The sequence below is a fragment of the Malus sylvestris genome, chromosome 2, assembly GCF_916048215.2.
Source record: "Malus sylvestris chromosome 2, drMalSylv7.2, whole genome shotgun sequence".
In the NCBI taxonomy this organism is placed as follows: Eukaryota; Viridiplantae; Streptophyta; class Magnoliopsida; order Rosales; family Rosaceae; genus Malus; species Malus sylvestris.
The window spans coordinates 10,474,266-10,498,223 of record NC_062261.1 but is presented as its reverse complement, the minus strand read 5'-3'; the positions used below and the strand labels follow the sequence as shown (position 1 = coordinate 10,498,223).

The 23,958-nt window shown below is 35.5% G+C and overlaps 3 protein-coding genes across 3 annotated transcripts; 2 read left to right on the top strand and 1 right to left on the bottom strand.

The window, feature by feature from the left end:
• The first annotated feature begins 9,860 nt into the window (after positions 1-9,860).
• LOC126590494 (3-epi-6-deoxocathasterone 23-monooxygenase CYP90C1-like) lies at positions 9,861-16,802 on the top strand. The gene is made up of 9 exons (XM_050255939.1): positions 9,861-10,503; positions 12,493-12,820; positions 13,139-13,288; positions 13,491-13,772; positions 15,010-15,108; positions 15,485-15,563; positions 15,780-15,886; positions 16,131-16,261; positions 16,356-16,802. Exons 1-9 carry the CDS (start codon positions 10,292-10,294, stop codon positions 16,444-16,446), a joined length of 1,479 nt encoding a protein of 492 aa, XP_050111896.1. The 5' UTR covers positions 9,861-10,291; the 3' UTR covers positions 16,447-16,802.
• Positions 16,803-17,678: 876 nt separating this feature from the next.
• On the bottom strand, positions 17,679-19,432 carry LOC126585923 (ribosomal RNA small subunit methyltransferase, mitochondrial-like). Its single transcript, XM_050250504.1, has 2 exons — positions 18,976-19,432; positions 17,679-18,869 (listed from the first exon to the last, which is right to left on the bottom strand). The coding sequence occupies exons 1-2, from the start codon at positions 19,366-19,368 to the stop codon at positions 18,120-18,122; spliced, it is 1,143 nt and encodes a 380-aa protein (XP_050106461.1). The 5' UTR covers positions 19,369-19,432; the 3' UTR covers positions 17,679-18,119.
• Positions 19,433-21,095: 1,663 nt separating this feature from the next.
• LOC126601088 (zinc finger BED domain-containing protein DAYSLEEPER-like) lies at positions 21,096-22,419 on the top strand. Its single transcript, XM_050267759.1, has 3 exons — positions 21,096-21,702; positions 21,790-21,848; positions 21,946-22,419. The coding sequence occupies exons 1-3, from the start codon at positions 21,096-21,098 to the stop codon at positions 21,985-21,987; spliced, it is 708 nt and encodes a 235-aa protein (XP_050123716.1). The 3' UTR covers positions 21,988-22,419.
• Positions 22,420-23,958: the final 1,539 nt, after the last annotated feature.

The window sequence follows — 23,958 nt, the reverse complement described above, 5'->3', positions numbered from 1 at the left end:
GCGCTATTAAGCATTTCATAGGTGGCATTACACCTTGTGACAACATCAAAAGGTTACTTGACATCTTATCAAGTCTCAACAAGACACAATATTCCCTAAAAGACTCCAACCTTGCCGGGGATGAGTGCATAAACTTCACACAATTTCTTTTGGCATCAATCTCACAACTAAGATCTGTCATTCCATCCTTAACTATCAAATTGAGGACGTGACTAGCGCACCTCATGTGCACGTGAGCCCCGTTGAATAAAAGAGTACCATTTGACTTGAGTCTTCTTTTCATGTATGCAATAGCAGTGTCATTTGCATTAGCATTGTCAACGGTAATGCTAAACACCTTGTCTATGCCCCAATCATTCAAGAAAACCTCTAGACATCTTCCAATGTCATCACCTTTGTGAGAAGTAACTTGGACAAAGCTTAGGATCCTCTTATGCAATGCCCAATTAGTGTCCAAAAAATGGACCATGATGGACCATGTAGTATATCTTTTGGATCGAGGTCCAAGTATTGGTTGTGATACTCACTCTCAACCCCTCAATCAGACTTTTTATTTTTGCCTTCTCTTCAAAAAATAGCTCCAAAACTGTTGTCGCCAATGTCTATTAGGAAGTTTGCACTTTGGATTCAAGTCACGAATAAAAGCTCGAAAGTCCTCTTGATCGACCACCCTAAACGGCATCTCCGCTATTATAATCCACCTCACATATCTCATATCAAGTCTTTTTTTATTAAAAGTGTGAGTGACCCGCACCTCCCATCCTTGCTTATGTCAATGTTGGTTGGTTCGGATCCACACTCTCAAAGAAATTAGAACCCAGGCATTTCTTCAGATGCTTAAAAATTCACACCGTCCCATGATTTCTAAGGTGTGCCGATACTAAGAGTTTGAAATGTATGCATTCGGCCATGTACAATTCCACCCTATTATTATCGGTGATAATTACCCTCTTACCATCGTTCCACACTGGACTTGGGCTCTTTCTCCTATTATCCTTTTTCCGATGAGGTCCCTCTCATTCTCTCACTACTTTTACTTCCTCTTCCCCCTCTTCTCCCTGTTCTTCTGCTTGTTCTAATGAAATATCCTCCGGATCATCATCCCAACAATCTTCATAATAATCATCATGCAAATAATCTTGAGGTGAGGGAGTGCCTAGTTGAAAGGTACCACTAGGTTGGATTTTTTTTTGTTTTCCTAATACCGAGACCATAGGTGTATTAAATTGGCTACTAGATCTGTCCATCCTAACAAATAAACTAACAATGCACATTAATATATCACAACCACATTTCAGCATATATCCAAATTCCAATTCAATAAATCACATATCCAATTCAAGTGCAATAACATATTCAATATATGCAAAGTAAGCACAACAATTAAATTTTAAATCTATTCATGTTAAATGGCATTTCTTAAGAGGAAACAATTAAAGAAAATTCATATCTATTCATAAAGAGGATTTATATTTATTCATATCTAATTAATGTCCATATGACATAAACAACACAAACATGAGAATGCAAAATAAAATACGTGTTATATCCTTACAAGAAGCATAAATTTCTCAACAATGAAGATAGAGTACTAACCTTAAAAAGCCTCAATACAAACCAAGGACCGGTCTCCTTAAGCTCAATTCAAGGCCAACTTCACCTTATACAAAGACCTCCTAGTGTCAATTGAAGCAAACCGAATACACTTGTCAATTACAACGAGTAACAGAGTGGTGCAGTCAGTGCTATAAATCTCAGGATTGAAGAAAACCTATTAAAGCATTCAAGACAAATTAGCAGAGAAAATGATTGAAGACCTATTAAAGCATTAAAGACAAATTAGAAAGTTGAAAAGTATATATAAAGAAGCAAAAAATTGTGGAGAAAACAGGACTTTAAATCTACACCTTTATAATTCCTATTGTTGCTACTGCATTCCATTGTGTGATGAAGTTTCTGAGTTTTGGCAAAGAAGAGTAACCTACAAATGGACAAAGTCACAAAACAATGAAACATACATGATTAAATTTCTCAAATCTGTGTAAATTAAATCACATAATTCAAGTTCAACGGTGGTGCTCCTAAAGAGAGGACAACACAAACTTTAAAATCATACTAATAATATACAACTTAATTGTGACTTCTCCGTGGAATGGAAGTAAACAAAAATGGAGAAACACAACACGTTTGAGAGGAGCAGCGCATTACAAAATGCAGGTTTGTCTGCACAACATATATACCTATCGGGAACCTACGGGCAAGAAAATTATTCACATCTCTGCATTTACTTCAGTTTAACATCAGAAAATTCCAGAACAACCAAAAACTCTGCAACTAGTGTTTTTATCTTTTGCTAAATATTCAAGCCAGCTATTGTTTAGAGATAGAAACAAATTAGCCTTTTTCCTCTTAGTTTAATTTATTTGACTTCAATTTTTCTAGCCCAGAATATTATTGAACACATGTATATGTGTATGTGTATGTGTATGTCTATGTCTATGTATATGTTGTTAAACAATGATCTTTTCTTTCCAGTGTTGTGCTCCATATAAGATTCAATCAACTAATGATCCCTGAAGGCACAATTTCTTGCATAGCATATGATTCAATTAAATAATGATCCGATTTAGGGCATCAATGATTTCATGATGTATGCTTTTAGGAGTTTCTTTTCCTAGGGTTGGGAGTTTCTCCCTCTATCTAGCACTCTAGGTAGTGGTGGCTTCAACTGTCAATTCATACATTTCCAATCAGTTAAGTAACAAAAAGTGTAGTCGCCAATTGAAATTTTTTTAAAGTCTTTAAGCTGCCTAACAAAAACAAAACATAACAAATCATAGCAAATCATAGCCAAACTCCTAAATCGAAAAAAAAAATTCATAAACCCTAACCTAATGGTAAACATAAATATAGAAATTAAATTAAGGATGGAATCATGAACATCCAATCCAAAACATGAACAAATTTCACAAACCCTAATCTAAAATTCGAACCCTAAATTAATTCCAAAATTTACTTGATTTGGGGGAGAATCGGTGCACAGTGCACTGGATGAAGAAGACTCTCAGACTTTGAGTGTCTGATAGAGAGAATCACGAGAGAGAGAGAGCGGTGGCTCTGTGTGCTAAAGGAAGGCTGTCACAGCCCGTCCTGAGAATGAATTATCGTGGTTGTGAAAAGACAGATTTACCTTTGAGCGTTGGATGTGTGTTTGTGTTTTGGGTTAAGGAATTGGGTCAATTAGTTCTATTCCTAAATAATTGGACCCAATTAGAACAAAAGGATTAAACAAATTTGATTGGTGTTTATTTTTGGACCACACACACATTCATACCCCTTTCTCTCTCTTCTTTCCCGTGCTATCTCTCTATCTTTCAGACTCTCTCTCTCTCTCCCTCTCGGCATTGTGTATGGACAAACACCAAAACCTATTCAAACTTCGTAGATCGAGGACATTAAAGGTACCATCGTGTTCCTTGCAAGCTCACGAACACATCTAGACCATTTTCAGGTAAGGACAACTTTATCTTCAAGTCGAAACCATAACCCCGATTTGGGGTATTGTTCATGCAAACGTTAAATCTTTGTTTTTGGAAATTTCAAGCTCACAGGAAGCTTAAAGAGGTCCTCACGAGTCTCGGGGTACTTCGTTGGAAGGAAATAGACGTCTGAGGGCCGAGATTGAAGCTATTTTAGGTAAGCCGAACTATCTAGCTTTCCCTAGGAAAAATGTAGTAGTTTTTAGGTCTTAAAACTGTTATAACGTGATTGTGGATGTCCCTAGCTTCATGTTGGTACAAATTTCATGAAAAATGGTTAAGAAACGAGCGAGAATAGACGTTTTAAAGTTTTACCCAGTTTTCCGGTGACCGACGACTTGCCGGAGAAGATGACAGCATATTCCGTCAGTTTGGACGGAATATGCTGACGCCGTCAGTAAGTTTTAACGTAATCTGTTAGATTTTAACAGAATATTCCCTAACGGCAGTTAGGGAATCCATCAGTGCACCTGCGCATGGGCCGCGCGTGAGGCCGTGCCCTCCCCGACGCGTGAAGGCGCGTGAGCCATAGAAAAATTATTTTAAAAATATCACAATGTTCGTGAGGTTGTGTAGGTCACGTTGGTATATTCAAATACCAAAATAGAGCAATGTATGAAAAGTTATTAGCTAGTTTTGCCTATGTGCTTTAAAATAACGTTTTTATAGTTAATTCGCATATAGGTGAGACTTATCCCGAGGACAAGCGTATCCACGGGCGACTCGGGGGTTACGACCCGTCGATTGATATATTTCCCAGAAATGCATTTTTTTAAGGAAAGTATGCTTTGAAATAATATGTCAAATGCTTTTATATTCTGAATATGCATTTCATGTTGCATATATATATATATATATATATATATATATATATATATGTGGTGTTGTGGAAGCACAGGTAAGTTCAGGTAAGTTATGTTTGGTTATATGAATCATCGATGATGTGATATGTGATTGAATAATGTTAAGCTCATAAAACTGCACCTAGGATGATTGTGATTTAGCCAGAAATGTGAAATACAGGCCTATTTATTTAGGTCACCTCCCGCACTATATGCTCATATTGGATCCAACTTAAGTGCACAGTCTTGTCATACAGACCTTATTTATGGTTTCGACTCGTAGCTGACTAGCGATTTATCGCCCAGCTATTATGAGAGAATAGAATTGAGCATAATTATATTACACCCAATCTTGTCGTACAGACCCCTTTTTAGTGGTTCCGACTTATGTGTAGTATATTGCCGTATAGGTCATTATAGTGACTTCGGCTAGATTGACTTTTGAGCTATAAAATCAGCCGTACAGACTACCACATGGGTTCCGGCTAACATATCATATTTCTATGAAATCATTCTTACCTGGATTGTTTACTTTGTTATATTTTGGCATGGCATACATATGAATATGATTATGTAAAGCATGAATTGAATTGTTATGATTTCAGATATATATATATATATGTTTATATCTTGATTCTGGGAAAATTATACATGTTTTACAGCGAGGGGTTAGATATGTTGATAAATGAAATGATTTTGTAAAACATTTGTTTTTGCCCACTCACGTTTTCTGTTTTGCACCCCTCCAGGTTTTAAGTAAGCTTGTTGTTGGTGGCTTGAGGACATCGGCAGTTCTGACTTATCTAAATAATAGTAGGACATTCCTGGTACTGTATAACTAGTACTTGTCCTACTGGACTGCACCTAGACTTTATGCTCTGATTATGAGTGTTTACTGTTGTAACTAACTTCTATCACTTTCTGTTTAGTAGTGCACTCTAGCAATTTGGTTTTCAATTATTCGTATAATTCTTATCATTATCGCTTCCGCATTGTGCACATGGCTACGTCACTCTCACGTGACAGTTAGCATGTCTTGATCTCGGTCGGGGTGTGTCAAAGGCTCGACAATTGGATTCCGTAGTAACAGTATGGTGAGGTGGTGGGCCAGAGTTGAGCTTCAAATTCAAGACAGAGATGAGAGGGCTAGGTGGCTAAGGGAGGGAGGTTAGCTTCAATTGAAATGAATGGAGAGAAAGCTGGAGAACCGTAACAATGAATGGACCGCACAGATCAATTTGAAACAATCCAATGGTTGAAATTAACTCTAACTATAATTAAAAAAATAATATATATATATATATAATATGTATAAATATATATAAAATAATTAATAATATATATTTTCGGTTCTGTATGGGATTCCCAAAATATTGAGAAGACAATCCTGAATCTTGTATCGAAATTTCGATTTGGGAAATTTTTTATTTGAGATTAGAATTTTTTCGGTTCGGTTTGGAATATTTTTTCCACCCCTATTTTAGAGTACAGATTCGACATTCTCAGTGACTAGTGACAACCTCAAACTTCGAGAAGGTTTAGGGTGCTTCGCATTGATGTATAAAGAGTTGATATAACCATATGTTTGATATTTATGAAATTTTGATCTCTTCACCCTGTTCCCTACCTTTGATCTCTCGAACAGGATAGAAAGAAACTTACGACAAGCAAGCCGCTGTGCAGGGAAGTTCTCCTCAAGTAGGCATTCCATTTGTTTGATGAATGTGATTACAGCAGATTTTACTACAAACTTATCCATGTTGTTTCTATCATAAAAGGCAGAACTTTGCAGACATAAAATACTTAATGGAAGTTCTTTTTGAAGCAGCATCTGTTAAGTGCTCTTTAAGTGCTATTTTTAAGTAGTAATCGGATTTTTAATAGAGCTTGATGTGCTTCTAATAAAAGGGCTTATATAGCATAAGTACTTTCTGCAATAGCAAATCTTAAACGGATTACATCTTCATAACTTCTGGTACCCTTTCATATCCCTGCCAAACTCCGACACTTCAAAAGATTGAGATCCCAAATTTGGCAGGATGGTCCTTTTGACCCAAATCCCCAACGGTAACACTGATGATGATGGACAAATCAATCAATTTTGAAATCAGTCAGAAATAATGCAAATATGCAATTAGGTTCTCCGAGAAATACTCTCGTACAACTGGTGACTTCACATTAATTAGAACGATGACGTTATTGTAACTATACATTGTTGTAAGAGAAAATTTCTTATACAATCGGTGGCGTCACTAAAATTATGCATTTGTTGCCGTGAAATTTATATAGTCGAGTGATTACATGTTCATGATGATCATCATCAATATGGTAATGGGTGACATTGAAGTGTCATGATAATCCAAGGCCAAGCAGCAAATGAAAAGGGTCAATGACTTATGAGCAGCACTGGCCCTTCAGAGTGCACCACCCCCACAATCATCTTTTTACCTAAGTGCATTCACATGCTGGCAACCCAAACCACTCACTCTTATGGCATCCATTCATTTCTTTTTGCAAAAAAGAAACCATCATTTCTTACATTTCAATTGTTAAAACAATCAACTTTTCAGTATATCACTAAATATTTAATTGTTGTGAGCAAACATTGACAACATATTGAAAAATTATCATTTTAGTAAAATAATTTAAAAAATAATCGTTACAGCAGATTTTTCATCAGAGACTTACCGACATAATCGTGTGCATCATACATCCTCATTGGCGGATTCACGTTGAGGTCAAAGGGGTCGATTGATCCCGTGGCGGCCAAAAAAGTTGTTGAGCTCGCCTCCGATGACTCCTTGGTCGTTGAGGTGTAACCACTTTGTGCACCTTAAAATGTTTGACAAAGTGCATGAGTGAGACTTGGCAACAATTGGCATTGCCTTTGTGTGCTCTGATGGCAACATTTATTTGACAAAGTTTCTTGCATATGTGGACATTTATTGACGAACTCAATCGGAAGTCGTCGAAAGCTGCTATTTACGTTTAAAATGATCATTTCACTCTTTCTTTTAGTTTAAAAAGAAATAAATGTGTTTGACAACATTTTTATTTTATTTTTTACAATGAGATAGATAAGGGTAGAAATAAATTAGTAACGAACTCGTCAGTTTTAAAAATCGAAACAAAAATCTCTGACTTAAAAATAAAAAAGAACATCACGACATCATATTCATTAACAATTCTCATTCTATAAACATGAGGTTCATGAAGATAATTCGGCTCATATTTTCTTGGAATAGACCCGTCTGTCACCGCTCATACCACTCAGCAGTCTCAGTAGTCATCACCCTTGTCCTTCCCTTCTTTTTTTTTTTTTTTTTCCTCACATAATTTATTTCATAGCAATCCACATGTTTGGAAACTTTGAAATGAATTGCGAAATGAGAATGATATGAAACTTTGGGACATCTTCCACCCTACAACGGAAAATGAACGAGTGATATTTAAAGAAATAAATCAGAAATTATTGTAGCATCCCTCATAAAACTTAATATAAAACATAAAGACTTATGGGATGAATTCTAACTAGAATGTAAAAAAGATTTGTCCCACCTGACTCCAATAAATTTTTTAAACGAAAATTAATTTAAAGCATCCAAAGTTTAATCGATTAAAAGTATTCTATTTCGTTGAGATTTTGAGTCTAAATCTTCTCTATTAGTTAAAAATCATATTAGCAATGCTAGATGTCACATCTCGACTGCGTCGTAGCACGATATTGTCTATTTTGGGTCACGCCCTCACGGATTTGTTCCTAGGCAAGAGAACATCACTACCCAAAACGCGTCATGCTAGGAAGAGGGGCAAGTACATATAACGCCAGGAACCAACCCTCACCATGCCGATGTGAGATACTACACTAGAGTTCCACTTTTCCCCCTCTAGGCGTCATAATCAAATAACACATGTCTTTGCATTAACGAATAATGTTGAGGATATGATTGGAGTACTAAATAAATAGTAATTCGTTTGGTACTTTAGGTCACACTCACTTAATCATTATGGGCAATGTGAATAAACAATGCAAAAGGTTCTATAATAATGTTAATTAACTGTTGCACTAAGTATGTTCATGTTATAATCACTCCACTATTTTATTTCTCATATTATAATTCCTTCATTCTTGTTATTTTTATTCTCAAAGAGTCCAGATAATAAGAGTCGAACTTATGTCGTGACTCGTGAGCTTGGTTATAAAGTATTTTACTACACTAGAAGACTCCCCCTTGTTAGGTTTCTTTCAAACCTAAAAAGCTATAGGGTGGTCGTTGTTGAACACATTCCAAATGAGATACAAAAGATGCAAGAGGTTGACAATTTTTTTTATTTTTTATTTTTTGGCTCCGATAATTTTCTTTATTTATTTGACAAGTTTCTTTATTTATTCTTTTAACAACTAAATTTATGATATTAGGGTGTAGTCAAACTTGGATTTGAGAGGATTTTAAAAGATTTTAAAATCCTTTTGTAGTCAATTAAAAGATTTTAAAGGATTTTAGAATCCATTAAAATCTAGGTGTAGTCAATTAAAAGATTTTAGAATCCATCCAAATCTAAGTGTATTCAAAAAATTAAGATTTTGAAGGATTTCAATAAGTTGTGGATTTTGTGGGATTTGAAAGCAAAAAATTAAGTGTATTCAATTAAAAGATTTTGAAAGATTTCAATAAGTTGTGGATTTTGTGGGATTTGAAAGCAAAAAGTATGTATAACCAAAACTAAAAAGAATACAACCTCACCTCCTAGGATTTCAAATCCTTCCCCCACAATCCACCACAATCCATTCAAATTCTTTAAAATCCATATGAATTTTGTAGGAGTTTTTAATCCTCTTAAATCCTATCAAATCTATCACTTTTAAAATCTTTTAAAATTATAGTTTGACTAACTAGTTTCTTTGAAAAAAAGTGGAGTTTGAGTGTCACAAAAACCGAAGAACATACCGTCATCAAAGAGCTTATAGTTTCAATGTTGATTTTTTTTTTTTTTTTTTTTTGCAATTTAAATTAGCTGTAAATCGATACTTGTCTAAAAACCATTTAAAACTTTTTCCCTATTACTCTTCTTAGTCTTATATTTTTCCCTATTATTTGTTTCTAACTTCTGAGTCCTAAAAAAGAAAGGGAGTGTATAACCAGAAAGAGAAAAGTGCGAAAAACATTTTCGAAAAAAAACAATGAAAAGTGTGATAGAGAGATTATTTGCTAGTCCATGAATTTTTTTTTAATTAAAGCAATAATGTCATTTTCACTCCAACATTGCTATTAAGAAAAAAAACATTATTATGAATATACTCAAGACCAACGAAATCTCATATCAAATTACAAGGAAATATTCCTCTCCCCCTTTTTCCATTAAGTAAAATCCACTTAAAATCCTATCACTCTATAAAATTATGAACATGGAGGGGAAAATATCAAATGGAAGAGTGTCACATATTTGGTGCACCCAATAATGATAATAATATGACCACCTCTTTAATGACTGTTGAAACCTCATTGATCTTCCGAATCTCTCACTCGATCCTCCTCTCATTCAATTCAATTCATTTCAACCCTCAAAAACAACAACCTCTCTCTCTCTCTCTCTCACACACACACACACACACACACACAAAAACACTACGGTATATAGAGAGAGCTAGCTAGTTGGAGTTGCATGGAATAGTGAGAAGCTCATAACCAGCAGTTGGGTTGCTCAAAAAATCTCTGTGTTACTCATACTCAGCTTCCAACTCTGAACCTAACCTGCTCCTACTTATCATTCTATCCATCCTTGCCATTAGGCTAACTCCAGCGTTTTGAATCCTTGATCTAGCTAGGTTTCTACAACCAGGGATTTACATAAACATCACAAGGAGTTCGAAAGAACCAAAAGTTTTTTATCCTTCTACTTTTTGTGAGGATGGGATGGGTTTTGGGATGTTGGGTTTTGGTGGGAATTCTTGTAGGATCATTGTATTGGTTTAAGGACCAGAACAAGAAGGAGAGGGAAAATCAAAAGGGTCAAGTTCCAAAAGGGAAGTTAGGTTGGCCTTTCATAGGAGAAACCCTTGACTTCATTGCTTGTGGCTACACCTCTCGACCTGTCAGCTTCATGGAAAAACGCAGATCTCTGTAAGAATTCTCGCTCCTTTTTTTCTTCCCTTCTCTCTACCCTTACTAATATTGGATTATTTTGTCGGAAAATAGTACTAGTTTCTGGTTTAATTCTATTTTCTTCGTATTATTATTATCCGAATCAGGGAATTATGGCCTTGAGGCTAAACTATATAAAGTATCCAAATATATAGATATAGATATAGCATATTATACAAATATATATGTGTATTTATTGCTCTGCTGTGCTTCAATGAACTGCAGACGTACTCCTGCTCTTTGGTGATATTCTTTTCAATTTTTAGATTTTTCCCAAACATTCAACCATGATTATTTGATGTTGTAGAACTCTTATGAAAGAAAAATTTATTCCCTAAAAGTTAAGGGTTGGATCGGTTCATGTGTTGGTAAAGAGATTCGAGTTGGTAAAGGTATTACTTTTAATGGGAATCATCTAACATGTACCAGAAAAAAGAGATAAGAAGAAAGAAAAGGATAACGTTAACCGATGGAAATTTTTTTCTTAATTTTTTGATAGAAAAAAAAAATATATATATATATATTAGAGAGAAAAACCCCTTAAACAGCCAGTACCCAAACAGTCAAATTGAAAAGCCATGTGAGCATCCACAGGGAGACAAGCATCCCAAATACAAAGATTCGAACTATTTAGGCCAATAGACGTCAAAGCATCCGCAACGAAGAGACATGAAAATATATACTAAACATTAAAATATATATGTTTTAGTTTTTTTTTTCTTTTCAAATATATGTTTTAAATATAAAGTGATAATCAACGATGAGACATGAAATAATGATTTTATAGCATTTGTAGTTTAATGTGTTTTTTAAGCGATTTTATTATTTTAAGCTACACTAAGAAGAGAGAAATTCGAGGTAGAATGGGTTGAGAAGGAATGTCGTATCCACCATAACAATTCATATAGTTCAAGTTGTTATTTAGAACATTTATTTCTCCACCCCAAGTTCTAAGTTAATATTTTCCTTTTACCACGTATCTCTTAGTATAAAAAAAAATAATGACTCATTACATGGCAGCTTACGAGTATTTTTCTAATACTTAGTAGGAAGTTTCCATTTTAATTCACTTAGATGACAGTTTGATATTTAATTTTTATGACAGGTCAAATTTGTCTTAGTCCAATTCTTCCACCTTCTTAAAATAAAATGTCGAATATAAAATAACATTTGTTTACCACCGTAAATAATTTTTATTAGGTCGTTTGGCTTATAAAAGTATAGAATAGAATATTGTGTCATAAAAGAATTTAAAAACAAAGAAAATAAGAAATTAACGGGCAGGCAGGGCAGGGCAACAAGAAAGTGTTACCAACATCTATAAATAAAGTAAATAAAATAAAAGAATGGAATTTCTTCATTTATGGCAGATGGTGACCATAGCAGAAAAAAGAAACAAGGTGTAAAAGGAGCCACCCCAAGGAGTTAAAAGAAGGAAAGAAAAAGCCTGCTATATATACTAATTAACTGGCTGGGAAGCCTTGAAAATAGACCTTCCCCCAACCTTTATTGTTTTCTGCAGTTCTGTACTAACTAACTAACAACACATCCTATTCTCCATGGGACCATAGATTTCAGCCTCCCAACAAAAATGACCATACATATCCTATCATCAATGATAAACTAGCAAATTTAATTGGCTTGAGTAATTCGATTTTCTAGTATGTATCAACGAATTGGTGTATAGTATGCATCCTCTTTGATAATGTATAGTGTACACGTACAATGTGATTTTCTAGTATTCATCAGTATATGATATACATGGGCTTCTAGATCCTATATATATACTCGCAATAAGATTTTCTAATATGCATCTGTGTATAGTATGTATTGGGATTCTTAACCGTTAGATTCTTAGTCTGTTCAATTCTGAATTGTATATTCAACTCTCTATTTATATGATGCATGTTAATTATAAACCGGAGTACACTAGAATTTTTTAATAACAATGTGCCTCTCTAAATATAGGTATGGAAAGGTGTTCAAGACTAACATATTGGGGACTCCTATCATAGTATCCACGGATGCTGAGGTGAACAAGGTGGTAATGCAAAACCATGGAAATACTTTCATTCCTGCTTATCCGAAATCAATTACAGAACTGATGGGAAAATACTCCATTCTCCAAACAAATGGAAGCCTTCATAAGAGAGTGCATGGACTCATCGCTGGTTTTCTGAAATCACCACAGTTCAAAGCTCGAATCACCACCGACATCGAAAACTCAATCAAACTCAACTTGGCTCTTTGGAGAGACATGCAGTCTCCCATTTACGTCCAAGATGAAACCCAAAAGGTCCCCCAACTATCTATGTGCTCAAGTAGTACATTTTACATGCCAAAGTAAAAATTTGAACAAAGTGAACCATATTAATTGGTTGTAACATAACATGCTAGATATACGATAGGAAATTGTCATTCATATCACATATAGAATTGCAAATGTATGCCCTTCAATTGTATGTGCATATTTTGGTTGTTGAAGCATTCTTGTATTAACGAAAGAGATCAATTTGCGTGCATGAGCGATTGAATGTACTATATATAGTGCTCTTCTTTCATCATACATGTGAGAACATTTATGTAGTGTATACTATCTTTTTGGATATTTCAGATTACCTTTGAAGTACTGGTTAAAGTATTAATGAGCGTTAATCCTGGTGAAGACTTAAACCTTCTCAAGAGAGAATTTGAAGAGTACATCAAAGGATTAATTTGCATACCTATCAAGCTCCCTGGAACAAGGCTATATAAATCTCTCAAGGTAAAGTACGTGTGAATTATTTGCGTTTAAACTTTAGTGCATGCTTATATTTGCAAGGGTTTGTTAGCTCAGTTAATTCACTCTTGCACCCGTGATCTCAAGTTCGATTGAATTCCGCTACTCTAATACTACTCATATCCAGGGTTTTGTTTCAATTATTGGTGTTATTTGTGTGGATGTATCATGATTCATTTGCTGGCAGGCTAGAGAGCGATTGTTGAAGATGGTGGGGAAGATATTAGACATGAAAAAGGTAGCAATGGAGAATATAAATTGTCCTCAAAATACAATTCCAGTAAAAGATGCAATGGATGTGCTGTTAGAAGGTGGTGACCAAAACAACGAGGCTCAAGGCCTGCCGTTGGATTTCATCACCGGAAATATAATAGAGATGATGATCCCAGGAGAGGAGACTGTTCCCATGGCCATGACCCTAGCCGTCAAATTTCTAAGTGACAGCCCTGTGGCCTTAGACAAATTACGGGTACGTACGTATATCCACCTCAGTTGACATCACAACGGTTTACTCATTGCTTCTTAATCGAACGGCTAGGATTCGTTTTGTACTGAGTCTGTGGGCCCAGTCACTTTATCTCTAAAGTGCTTGACTTTTCTTACAAACGTTGCTTTCGTTTCTTTAGAAACGGGTTTGGATTCCATCGGGAAGTAAATTGTGAGGATCCCTTCATCTTAATTATTTATCGTGCAATTAAAAATAATTTAAATTTTTTAATTTAAAATTAAATATATATAGTATTTGATGAAAACTGATCATATGATATACGATAAACAGTTAGAATATAAGAAACCCTAAAATTCTTACAAAGTGAATCCAAAAAGAATCATCTTCCTTTAGAAACTCGACTGCATGCACTGAGTCAGACATGGAGAGTTTGTGTGGCGGGGAATAGGTCCCCACTTTGTTACAGTTTTCAGCCGTAGGATTTGCAAATCCAACGGCTTCTGGATGAGGGACCACTCTTATAATTAACGTCGTTTCTGTGCGAATTACGACCACTAGGGCACAGTCGTACAGTCACTATACGACACTTAGCTCGGGTCAGCAACCCTTTTTGTAAGTAAAATTATGTTAGGGTTTATAGTCCACGATATATCGTATGAATTACATGAAATTTGTTTTCTCACTTACCATTAAAGTTTATATCAAAAGTCAATAATAATTATAAATAATTTTACTATTCTAATCTCAATATGTGATATGAAAGAGAGTTGACGATCATGAATCATAGTCATAAAAACGAGACTCGATAGTTATGATAAAGAAAAGTACATTATGAGTTCTAAACTATGAACCCACCATGCACATTCAGGCAAAAACAAACATTGACTAACTCACAAGATTTACATTATGACAATATAAGTAGTTTATGTTGCGACATTATCTCACTTTCATGCGAGAGAGTTGTGACGAGAAAGTTCTGAAAAGAGTTGGGTTCCAAACTTTAAACCCCATGTAGGGCTAAAGGCAATTTATTAAGAACATCATAGTGGAAGATAAATCTAAGAACTGTTTGGTGCAGTACATTGTCACAGAATACAACCCTTTGTTTCTCTTCTCTCTGACACTGCGAAATTCTGAGAAAGTGGGTGAAAAAGTGAAATACTTTGAGTGATCAGTTTGATATTTTTAGTATGATTGCTGTACCACAAAAGGTATTTTTAGTGATCAGAATGTTCTTTGTTGTTATATATATTTGCAGGAGGAGAACATGGAATTGAAGAGGCAGAAGAAGAAGAAGACTGATTCCACGGAAAATTATGCATGGACTGATTACATGTCCTTGCCATTTACTCAAAATGTGAGTCCCAATTTGTTTCAAAGAGAATATAAAGGGTGGTGGTATGCACACATCGATTTTTATCTCTCACACATCCTTCGGTCATTGAATCGAATGAATTGAAGACTTTCAATGGATAAAAATTAATAAGTATGTGTAGAAGGTAAAAATGAATATAAATAGTACTATCCAATATATATAAAATGATTCTTGATTTTTTTTATTGTTAAGTGCTAAACTAACCGTTCTAAAAATATGATGGGTCTATAAGAGTGAAATGACGAGTCGATAAGGATTATATGATGAGTCTATAAAACACGTCTAATTATTTTGACAATCGAGATTAGGTTTTCGTTTTGGTCAATTGCTCTAATTTTTTTTTTTTTTTTTCATTAAGGTGATAAGTGAGACTCTTAGAATGGCAAATATCATCAATGCTGTTTGGAGAAAAGCTCAAAGGGATGTTGAAATCAAAGGTATATATCACTATTTATTTGAAGCAAAAAGGAAATTAATTATTATTTTCGTTGATAGCTGTTATTAGCATTCTTTAAAAAGCCCCATTGTAATCCTTCGCATGTATTTTTTCCCTCGTGTTTCTATAAAGGAGGAATTTAAAACGATTTTTTTAAACTATCAATAATATCTCGGTTTCGTTTTGCCTATGATTTTATGTTGGTTTTTTTTTCCAGGTTATTTGATACCAAAAGGATGGTGTGTCTTGGCATCTTTTACTTCTGTTCACATGGATGAAGAAAACTATAAAAACCCATACCAGTTTGATCCTTGGAGATGGGAGGTAAGATAAACCCTCCTAGTTTATCTTATTTTGGTAACTATGATTATACCACTCAAGAGATAATTTACGCCACCTAGATGGAATAGTTGGTGTAATGACGATCCAATCGAGTGTTCGTCAAATCAAAGATCATACATGTTAATCTTTAGTTGTACCGCAAAGTCAACAAATCACAAGTAGAACGTCAGCTTTTTAATTTATTGAAAATTTGTTAATTTTTATGCAAATATGTTTTCTTTGACAGAAATTAGAAGCTGCTGTAAACTACAACACTAGTTTTACACCCTTTGGTGGAGGACAGAGGCTGTGCCCTGGTTTGGAGCTATCCAGGCTTGAATTATCAATCTTTCTTCATCATCTTGTCACCAATTATAGGTATTAAAATTGCCGTTAATTAAAAAAATGGTTAAATAAAACCCAATTGCTGCAATTTCCACTTGCTGAAGTTTTTTTTGGTTCTTCAATTCAGATGGGTTGCTGAGAAGGATGACATTGTTCACTTTCCAATGGTCAAGATGAAGAGGAAGTTGCCCATTAAAGTCACGTCCATAAACACTTAGAAAGTTAGTTTTATCTGTACAAATCGCAACCAGTTGAATAAACAAAGAGTTACTAGGATCACCCACACATGCGCATCACAAGCATCAGTGGCCAGGACTAGCTTCCCGTCATGCTATCACAGGCATGCACGACTGATCCTAGCATTTTTCCGAACTATAAAAGACCAATCATGAAATCTAACAAGCCCCCAATCATGAAATCTAACAAGCCCCCATGTTAAGTGTATTATACTATTATAGGGTAGTTCTTGTGTCGCCATCTTGTAAATTGCAGGTGCTTTTGGGCCCTTTGGCTGGCTCCTTCTTCTTGGCCCTTGAAAAATTGAATGCAATTATACAAGTGAGGTTTGAATGAATCTAACTCCCATATTTTTAAAGAAAAACTAACAAAAAAAATCCTCAAAAGCTTTAGTTTTAATGAAAAAGAACAAATAAATGTGTAAGTGAATAGTACCAGGAAATGTAAAAATGTGGTTTTTCATTAAAAGTGAACAGTACCGGGAGTGTTTTGTTAAAACTTCCTATTTTAAAGCCCCATCGATCTGATAACTTGAGTTGAGTGGTGGTTATCTACTCAAAGAAAGAAATGTTGCCTTTGGTCCTACCCTGCTGCATACAGGCTCCAGTTCCAGTACCACCATTCAATTAGTTTTGAGCTGGTGGAGCCACACATGGTACCATAATTGTAACAAGGTGATCATGGTTGCACGTCGAAGCCTGCCTCCTAGGTTGCCACGAAAACTTTCTACAATCACGTGATAAGAAAGATAAACACATGATTGTCTAACTCAGTTAGTGGTTAAATCTAACTAGGAGTGAGCAAAGAAAGCAAGTAAAAGCCGACCAAATGGATAGGGTATCGGACGTAAAACCGAACAAATAACCACCCCAATCATTCTCTTTGATGGAATGAGTTTCAACTTCAAATTCATTAAAGACTCTTCCATCAATAATGTTCTAAATCAAACAATCAAATGATGAATCATGGATCTTTGATCATTTTGTTCATGAGATTACATTGACAATCAATTTGAGGAATGCACAAGTGCCCTGAGAATTTCAGGCACAAAATAAATTGATCATTTTCTCAAGGTTTCTACAATAGTATAGCTTATGGTGAAAACTACGAAAAACAAATAGACGCAAGGAACATTGACTGAAATGATCAATTTTACAAATCATAATTGTGCTAAATTGGTGAAAATCAAATACTGACTACATATCAATGAAAATATAGAAAACTGAGCATTTCATTAATTGAGATTTATGAATTGATCGCTTCAACCAATTTAGCTAAACAAAAACTATAAACAATTATTTGTGAGGGCATCATAAGATCATTGTCATATTATCGTAAGGTTCTCCTATAATTAAGTGTGAGCGCCTCAAAATCTAGAGAGATTCTAACATGTAATTAGGATATATCCCTTATCAGTATCTCTCTCGTCACGTGATGAGATAGATACAGATCATTGGATTATACTCCCTGATTGTATTAGAGAATCCCCAAAATGTGACATCCCAACTAATGAGTGAAATTGTGACAACACCACGTAGCTAATAGGTTAATAGCTATTGCAAGTTTGGACATAGCCAAATTGATTAGAGCGGTGTGCCTTTTTTCTTCACGCTCAAATTTGAATTTCCCTCCAAGTAGTTTAAGCTAATAGCTATCAACTGTAAGCAACAGTAAATGATTCATTCTCTGCATTCCTACTCTTGGACTGATCATGAAAATATATTCCCGCTTGATTAAACAATGCCAGTAGATGCAGTAACTCCTCATTCGACAGCTTCGAAGGCCTCTTGTCTTCGAAATCAGCTGATTTCAGAACCCCCATTAACTTCTCCTTGAAAGAACTTGCCCCCATTTCCGAGCAAGGAGACGGAGAAAACTCCTCTTCATCACTCTCTCCTTCATCGTCGTCGTTGTCAGTGCTGCTAATATAATCTTTGCTTTCACCATTTGAGCCTGCCAGTTTGGACATCCCCAGTAGCTCCATCACCTTTTTCTTCTGCTTGAATGTAGCCCCAAGCGTCTTGTTCTTCTTACAGAAACAAGCTTTCGTGAAAGCCCACCATTCGTTTAGATCAACGTTCGGAACCTCAGGTTTTGGCCTTATTATAACCACGGATGAATCGACTTTTGGGCAAGGAACAAACTCCCTCTTGCTCACATCCATGACAAACTCCACATCCGCCACCAGGTTCACATTCACAGCCAAGCGGTTGAACTCCGAGTCGCCTGGCTTAGCCAACAATCTCCTCGCAAACTCCTTTTGCAGCAGCAGTGTGGCGCTCCGAAACGGCCTTGCCCCGTACACCAATTTAGCCACCAGAGGCGAAGATATTCCGTATGGAATGTTCGCCACAACAAGATCAAACAGTGGAAACTCCGCCTTCAATGCATCTTTACAGATAACCTGCAAAAAGACCAATCATCAAACGCCTTAACCAATGTCATTCATTCCAAATGCTCAAAATCCCGTTCAGACATTTCATCGAACATTTAACCGGCGTTTAACTTACAGTCAAACGATCTTGAACCCCACTCTCCGCAACTCGCTTTTGAAGAACCTCCACCATCCGCTTATCAAGTTCGACGGCGACGACCCTCTGGGCGGCTTCTAGAAGCTTGAGGGTGAGATTTCCGGTGCCGGGTCCGATCTCGAGGACGGTGTCGGTGGGTTTTATCGCAGATTTTCGAACAATACTGTCGAGAATTCGTTGATTGGTTAAGAGGTGCTGCCCTTTGTTCTTGTGCAATTGCAAATAACCATCCTTCTTCTCCTCTGTTTTCCAAACGCCATCGCCGCCGCCATCGTTTTTGGGGTGGCGGCGATATCTGTACCTCGATTGCAGCTGCCCAAGTGAATGTTGCTTGGGGCTGAGTCCAGAAAGAGGTTTTAGGACTCGAAGCATATTACCGTTGAGATTTAAATTTCAGTTGGTGTGGTCGGAATTTTGGCTTCGCAAGTTTGATGCTCAAAACTTGAAAAGTGAGAGGTGGTATACTGCTAATTTGTTATTGGGCTAGTAACTGCCCCATAGTGGCCCAATCTCGAACAAAAATTGGGCTATGTACGTTTCGTTTTTTATTGGACAAGTGTTGGGCCATTTTTGGGCCCAAAATACTTTCTCTCACAAATATTCTGAATTTAATACAAAAACAAACTATTTAACAAGCGAAAAACCACTTATCTAAATATAGGTGAAACCCATATACAACATGGTTATATTTGTTTGTCTATGTGGCATTAGGCCTTTTTGGTGGTTTGGTTGGGATAGGTTATGACCAATTAAAATAGACTTGAGTTCATTCCTTTATTTGTTGTGTCAAATGTGTGATAGACATGATTGAACATTATTGGTTATGATTCTACAATAGAGTGGTTATCGAACCTATCTTTGTCGTGTTTTACAAGTCTTGTCTTACATGTCTCTATCAGTCAACCTATCCTTAAGACCAAATCTCATCCAGCCCACTAAACGACCCTTATCCTTTTGAGTAAAGGTGGACAAGATTTAGTTTCTTTCAGTTTATGACCTAAACTGTAAACTGAACTAACCATGTTGGTAATGATTTGGCCAAAGTGTAGCCAACCCTACATCATCGATTTTGTTTGGTTTATTGAAATTCTTTATGTTTTGTGGTCATTCTGTTTGGGAAATGATTTTTACATTCATTTTTCCTTATGGCAAATCTTTGGTTTTTTTTTTTTTTTGGTTTAAATTGAAGCAATAGTGCCTGAATTTCAGCCCAATTGGAATTTTGGTCTCTGAATTAAAAATCCATAAGTATTGATCATTGAACTTGTTACAATGTGAAACAATAGTCTTTTTGGCTAACTCCGTCAGAATTAGCATCCATTTTTTGTTCCTTTATTTTGGATGGAAGTGCTAACTTAGTTAGTCAAAAGAACCATTGCTCCACATTACAACAAATTGAAGGACTAATATTCACAAATTTTTAGTTCAAAACTGAACTTCAGGTCCGTTGCTCCAATTACCTTTTCTTTTCATGCCCCTTATTATCATTTGGTTTGTTGAATGTAATAGTAGAAAAATAAAGTGAAAGAGATGTGTGGAATCACTCCCTAATGTTTTGATACCCATAAAAGTACGTGCATCCGTACATAATTATGTTGCATTGGTCACACGGCAAGATATAGCAAAGAGACAGGATGATTTAGACTCACCCCAATTTAGTATGCAATTTTCTCTTCTTTTTTTGGGGGGTAGGAGTCAAGTATGCAACGACCTGCAGGGGCACCGACAGAAAGTAGCCCCAAGTATAATTGCTGTGCTAAATGCCGCCATTTTATACGAACAAATGTTCCCAACTTCCCATCCTTGACAGTTACGTTTACTTACCCAAAGTCTGGTAAAAAGATGAGTATAATTACTCATCACAAAACAAAACACAAGCCCATCAGTTTTTTTATATTCTTGTTAATCCATGCATGTTAAGCTTTTAATTAGCAAACTAAAAACCATATTATAGCAGTTTGCAGGGGATCTAATATTGATTTGTATGCTTAGATAAGTGGACCCTTGTATACGTAGCATATGAGACCAATTAACCATCAAACATACAAATCAATGGTCCATCAAACATACAAATCAATGGGTATGTTGAAGTTAAGTTAATGGCAACAAAGATGTCAATCAAGTTTGAAAAGTATTGGCATAAAATTCATGGTGCTATGGAAATTGCAGCTATTCTGGATCCAAGGTTCAAGATGAAATTGATTGAGTATTATTTTTCTCTTATTTATAAAGAGAATGCTCCATCAGAAATTGAGAAAATTTTTGACTTGGCTGTTAAGTTGGTCAAAGAGTATGAATTGAAGCATAGACCTGGGCATCGGTCTTCTGAATCTTCTTCTTCGACTGATTTTCCATCACAGTCATTTGATTTCAGAGTTGGTGATCCTTTAACATCTTATGACCAGTTTGTTATGGATTCTACCATCGATAATGCACAATCTGACTTAGACCTATATTTGGGGGAGAAAGTCTTGCCTAGGACTCGAGATTTTGATATATTGTCGTGGTGGAAGACAAATGGGATTACATATCCTATTTTGCATCAGATAGCTCGAGATATTTTGGCTATTCCTGTATCTACAGTAGCTTCAGAGTCTTCATTTAGTACTAGTGGTAGGATTATTAGTCCACACCGTAGCCGACTTCATTCAAGCACAGTGGAAGCACTCATGTGTTCTCGAGACTGGTTGTGGGGTCAGATGCGAGGTACTTACTGTAAAATTTCATATAAATTATGTATATGTTCAAAAATTTACTATTTTAGCCTAATTTTAATTTTTACTATTCAACCAGATTCAAACTCTACTCGTGTTGAAGATTCTTCATTCGGTGATGATACTGATGTGAATGTGGTAAAAACTAATCTTTATTTATTTTTTTTACTTTGGAGTTATTGGTGATACTCATTCAATTTATGCATACTAATTCAATTATACATTTCTTTTGTAGGCCTCTTTTGGTGACAACGAGTTGATGATACTTTGTGATTGAACGTGTTCGAAACACAAATTTCAATTAGATGAAATTATATGAAATAATAGAGGGTTAACTCAGTTTTGTGATGAATTAGATGAAATTTGGTTGGTTTCGAATGGTTGTTTTTTGTTATCAGAAACACAGATTTATGAGCTGTTGCTTTAAAAATCATTCGGGAATTCAGAAAAAAAAAAGCTCTACTTTTACTCTTCCTTTAGGCTCAATTTTCTCAGGTTCTTGAACTTCCATAATTTATTGGTTGCTATTCAGAATAAAAAAAACTGATTGGTTGCTATACAGAAAAATATCGTTCGTAAACTATTATTTCAATTATTGGAATTATACGAGGACTTAAATGATTAAAATAGGGAAATGTATGCTAAAATGTACTTATAACGGTGTTTAATGGTCAGAAAATAAAAATTATGACAAAATTTTCTTTTGTAATTTTCAAATTGTTAAAAAAAATAATGTAGACGGGCGAAAAAAAAGGTAAATGGGTAAAACAAAAGATAAACGGGCGAAAAAATAGGTAAACGGGTAAATGGTTATGGTTATGGTTAAATGGGTAAATGGTTATAGGTAAATGGGTACACGGTTATGGGTATGGATAACCGTTTATAAACGGTTATGGTTATGGGTATAACCATTTATGTAATTACCCAACGGGTAAACGGTTATGCGGGTATGAACATAAACGGTTATGGGTAAAATAACCGCGGTTACCCGCCCGCATAACCATTGCCCATCCCTAAACATGGTGAATAATGTATTGGAGGCATTGAAACTCTGAAATAATTAACAAGTTGTTTGGACTCGATTTTGCACGCATTTGACCTATATATTGTAAGTTGTTAGATGAAATAAATCTTAAGGATCATGATTGCTTTTCGGATAAAGGTTGAATCAATCATTTAATCAATTTAGGTTCAGATTCCTAGTCGAAGACGACGAGACTCGATAACAATAGAGTTTCAGCCTAGAATAATTTCAAGTTTACTTGGAGAATATGCCGAATAATTGGAATATTATTAGAATAATATTATTCGGTAGACTTAGCCATCAAGGAATTCATCTCTATAAATACATGATGTTTTGCAACGTAGAAGTCCCTTCAACTCAACAAACAACTCAAACGATCTACGCAAAATCTTCTCATAACCTTGAGAATAATACTAATTATCCTAAACCCCTCCATCACTACATCTTCAGTTCGTTGGAACACTAGTGGTTGTTCATCGAAACATCACTGGAGTTGTAGAACTAATCGCTTTAGAAGTACCTTCAGTTCGGTGGAACAACACTACTTCTAGTTCATTCGATTATCTATCTAAGTCTTAGCCAGTAAAGAATCTTCGATTCCTTCGCTGAAAGAGGTCACTTCATTAGCTTTATGGCGCAATGAAATGTTCTATGATTAACTACTCTCAAGTTCATTTTGTAGTTCGACATTCAGACGGTCAAACCATATTTACCATAAAAACACTCATCTCCTTTTGAGTATCTTTGCCCGATTTGGAGCACATATATTCTCACGAATATAGTTGAGGTAGCCAAACCTGGTACAAGAGATCCTAAACTTTGTAGTGAATTAGGCAACCTTGCATTCAGGTTTTAGAACCCTAGGCCTAAAGGTGTTCCTTCATCGGCCATAAGTACTCAATTGCAAAAGTCAGCAGCACATTCAACACCACCATCACATTATTCTACTCGCCTGACCGACCTCGGTTGTAAGTTGGGACACCCGCATTCACAAAAAATATATAATTAATATTAATTCATAGTTACTCGACCTGAGCGCCATGCAAGCTTTATAATTTTTAGAATCAATGTATAAACATAAATAATATGAGGAGATGGTCGTAGGTAAGTTTAGTTTACAAGACTTTTTGTTTTGTTTTTTTTTGTTTTTTTTTTTTTGCTGACATCAGTCCCAAAAACGCCCACATGTAATTTCTGATTATTATGACCACAGACTCCACATGT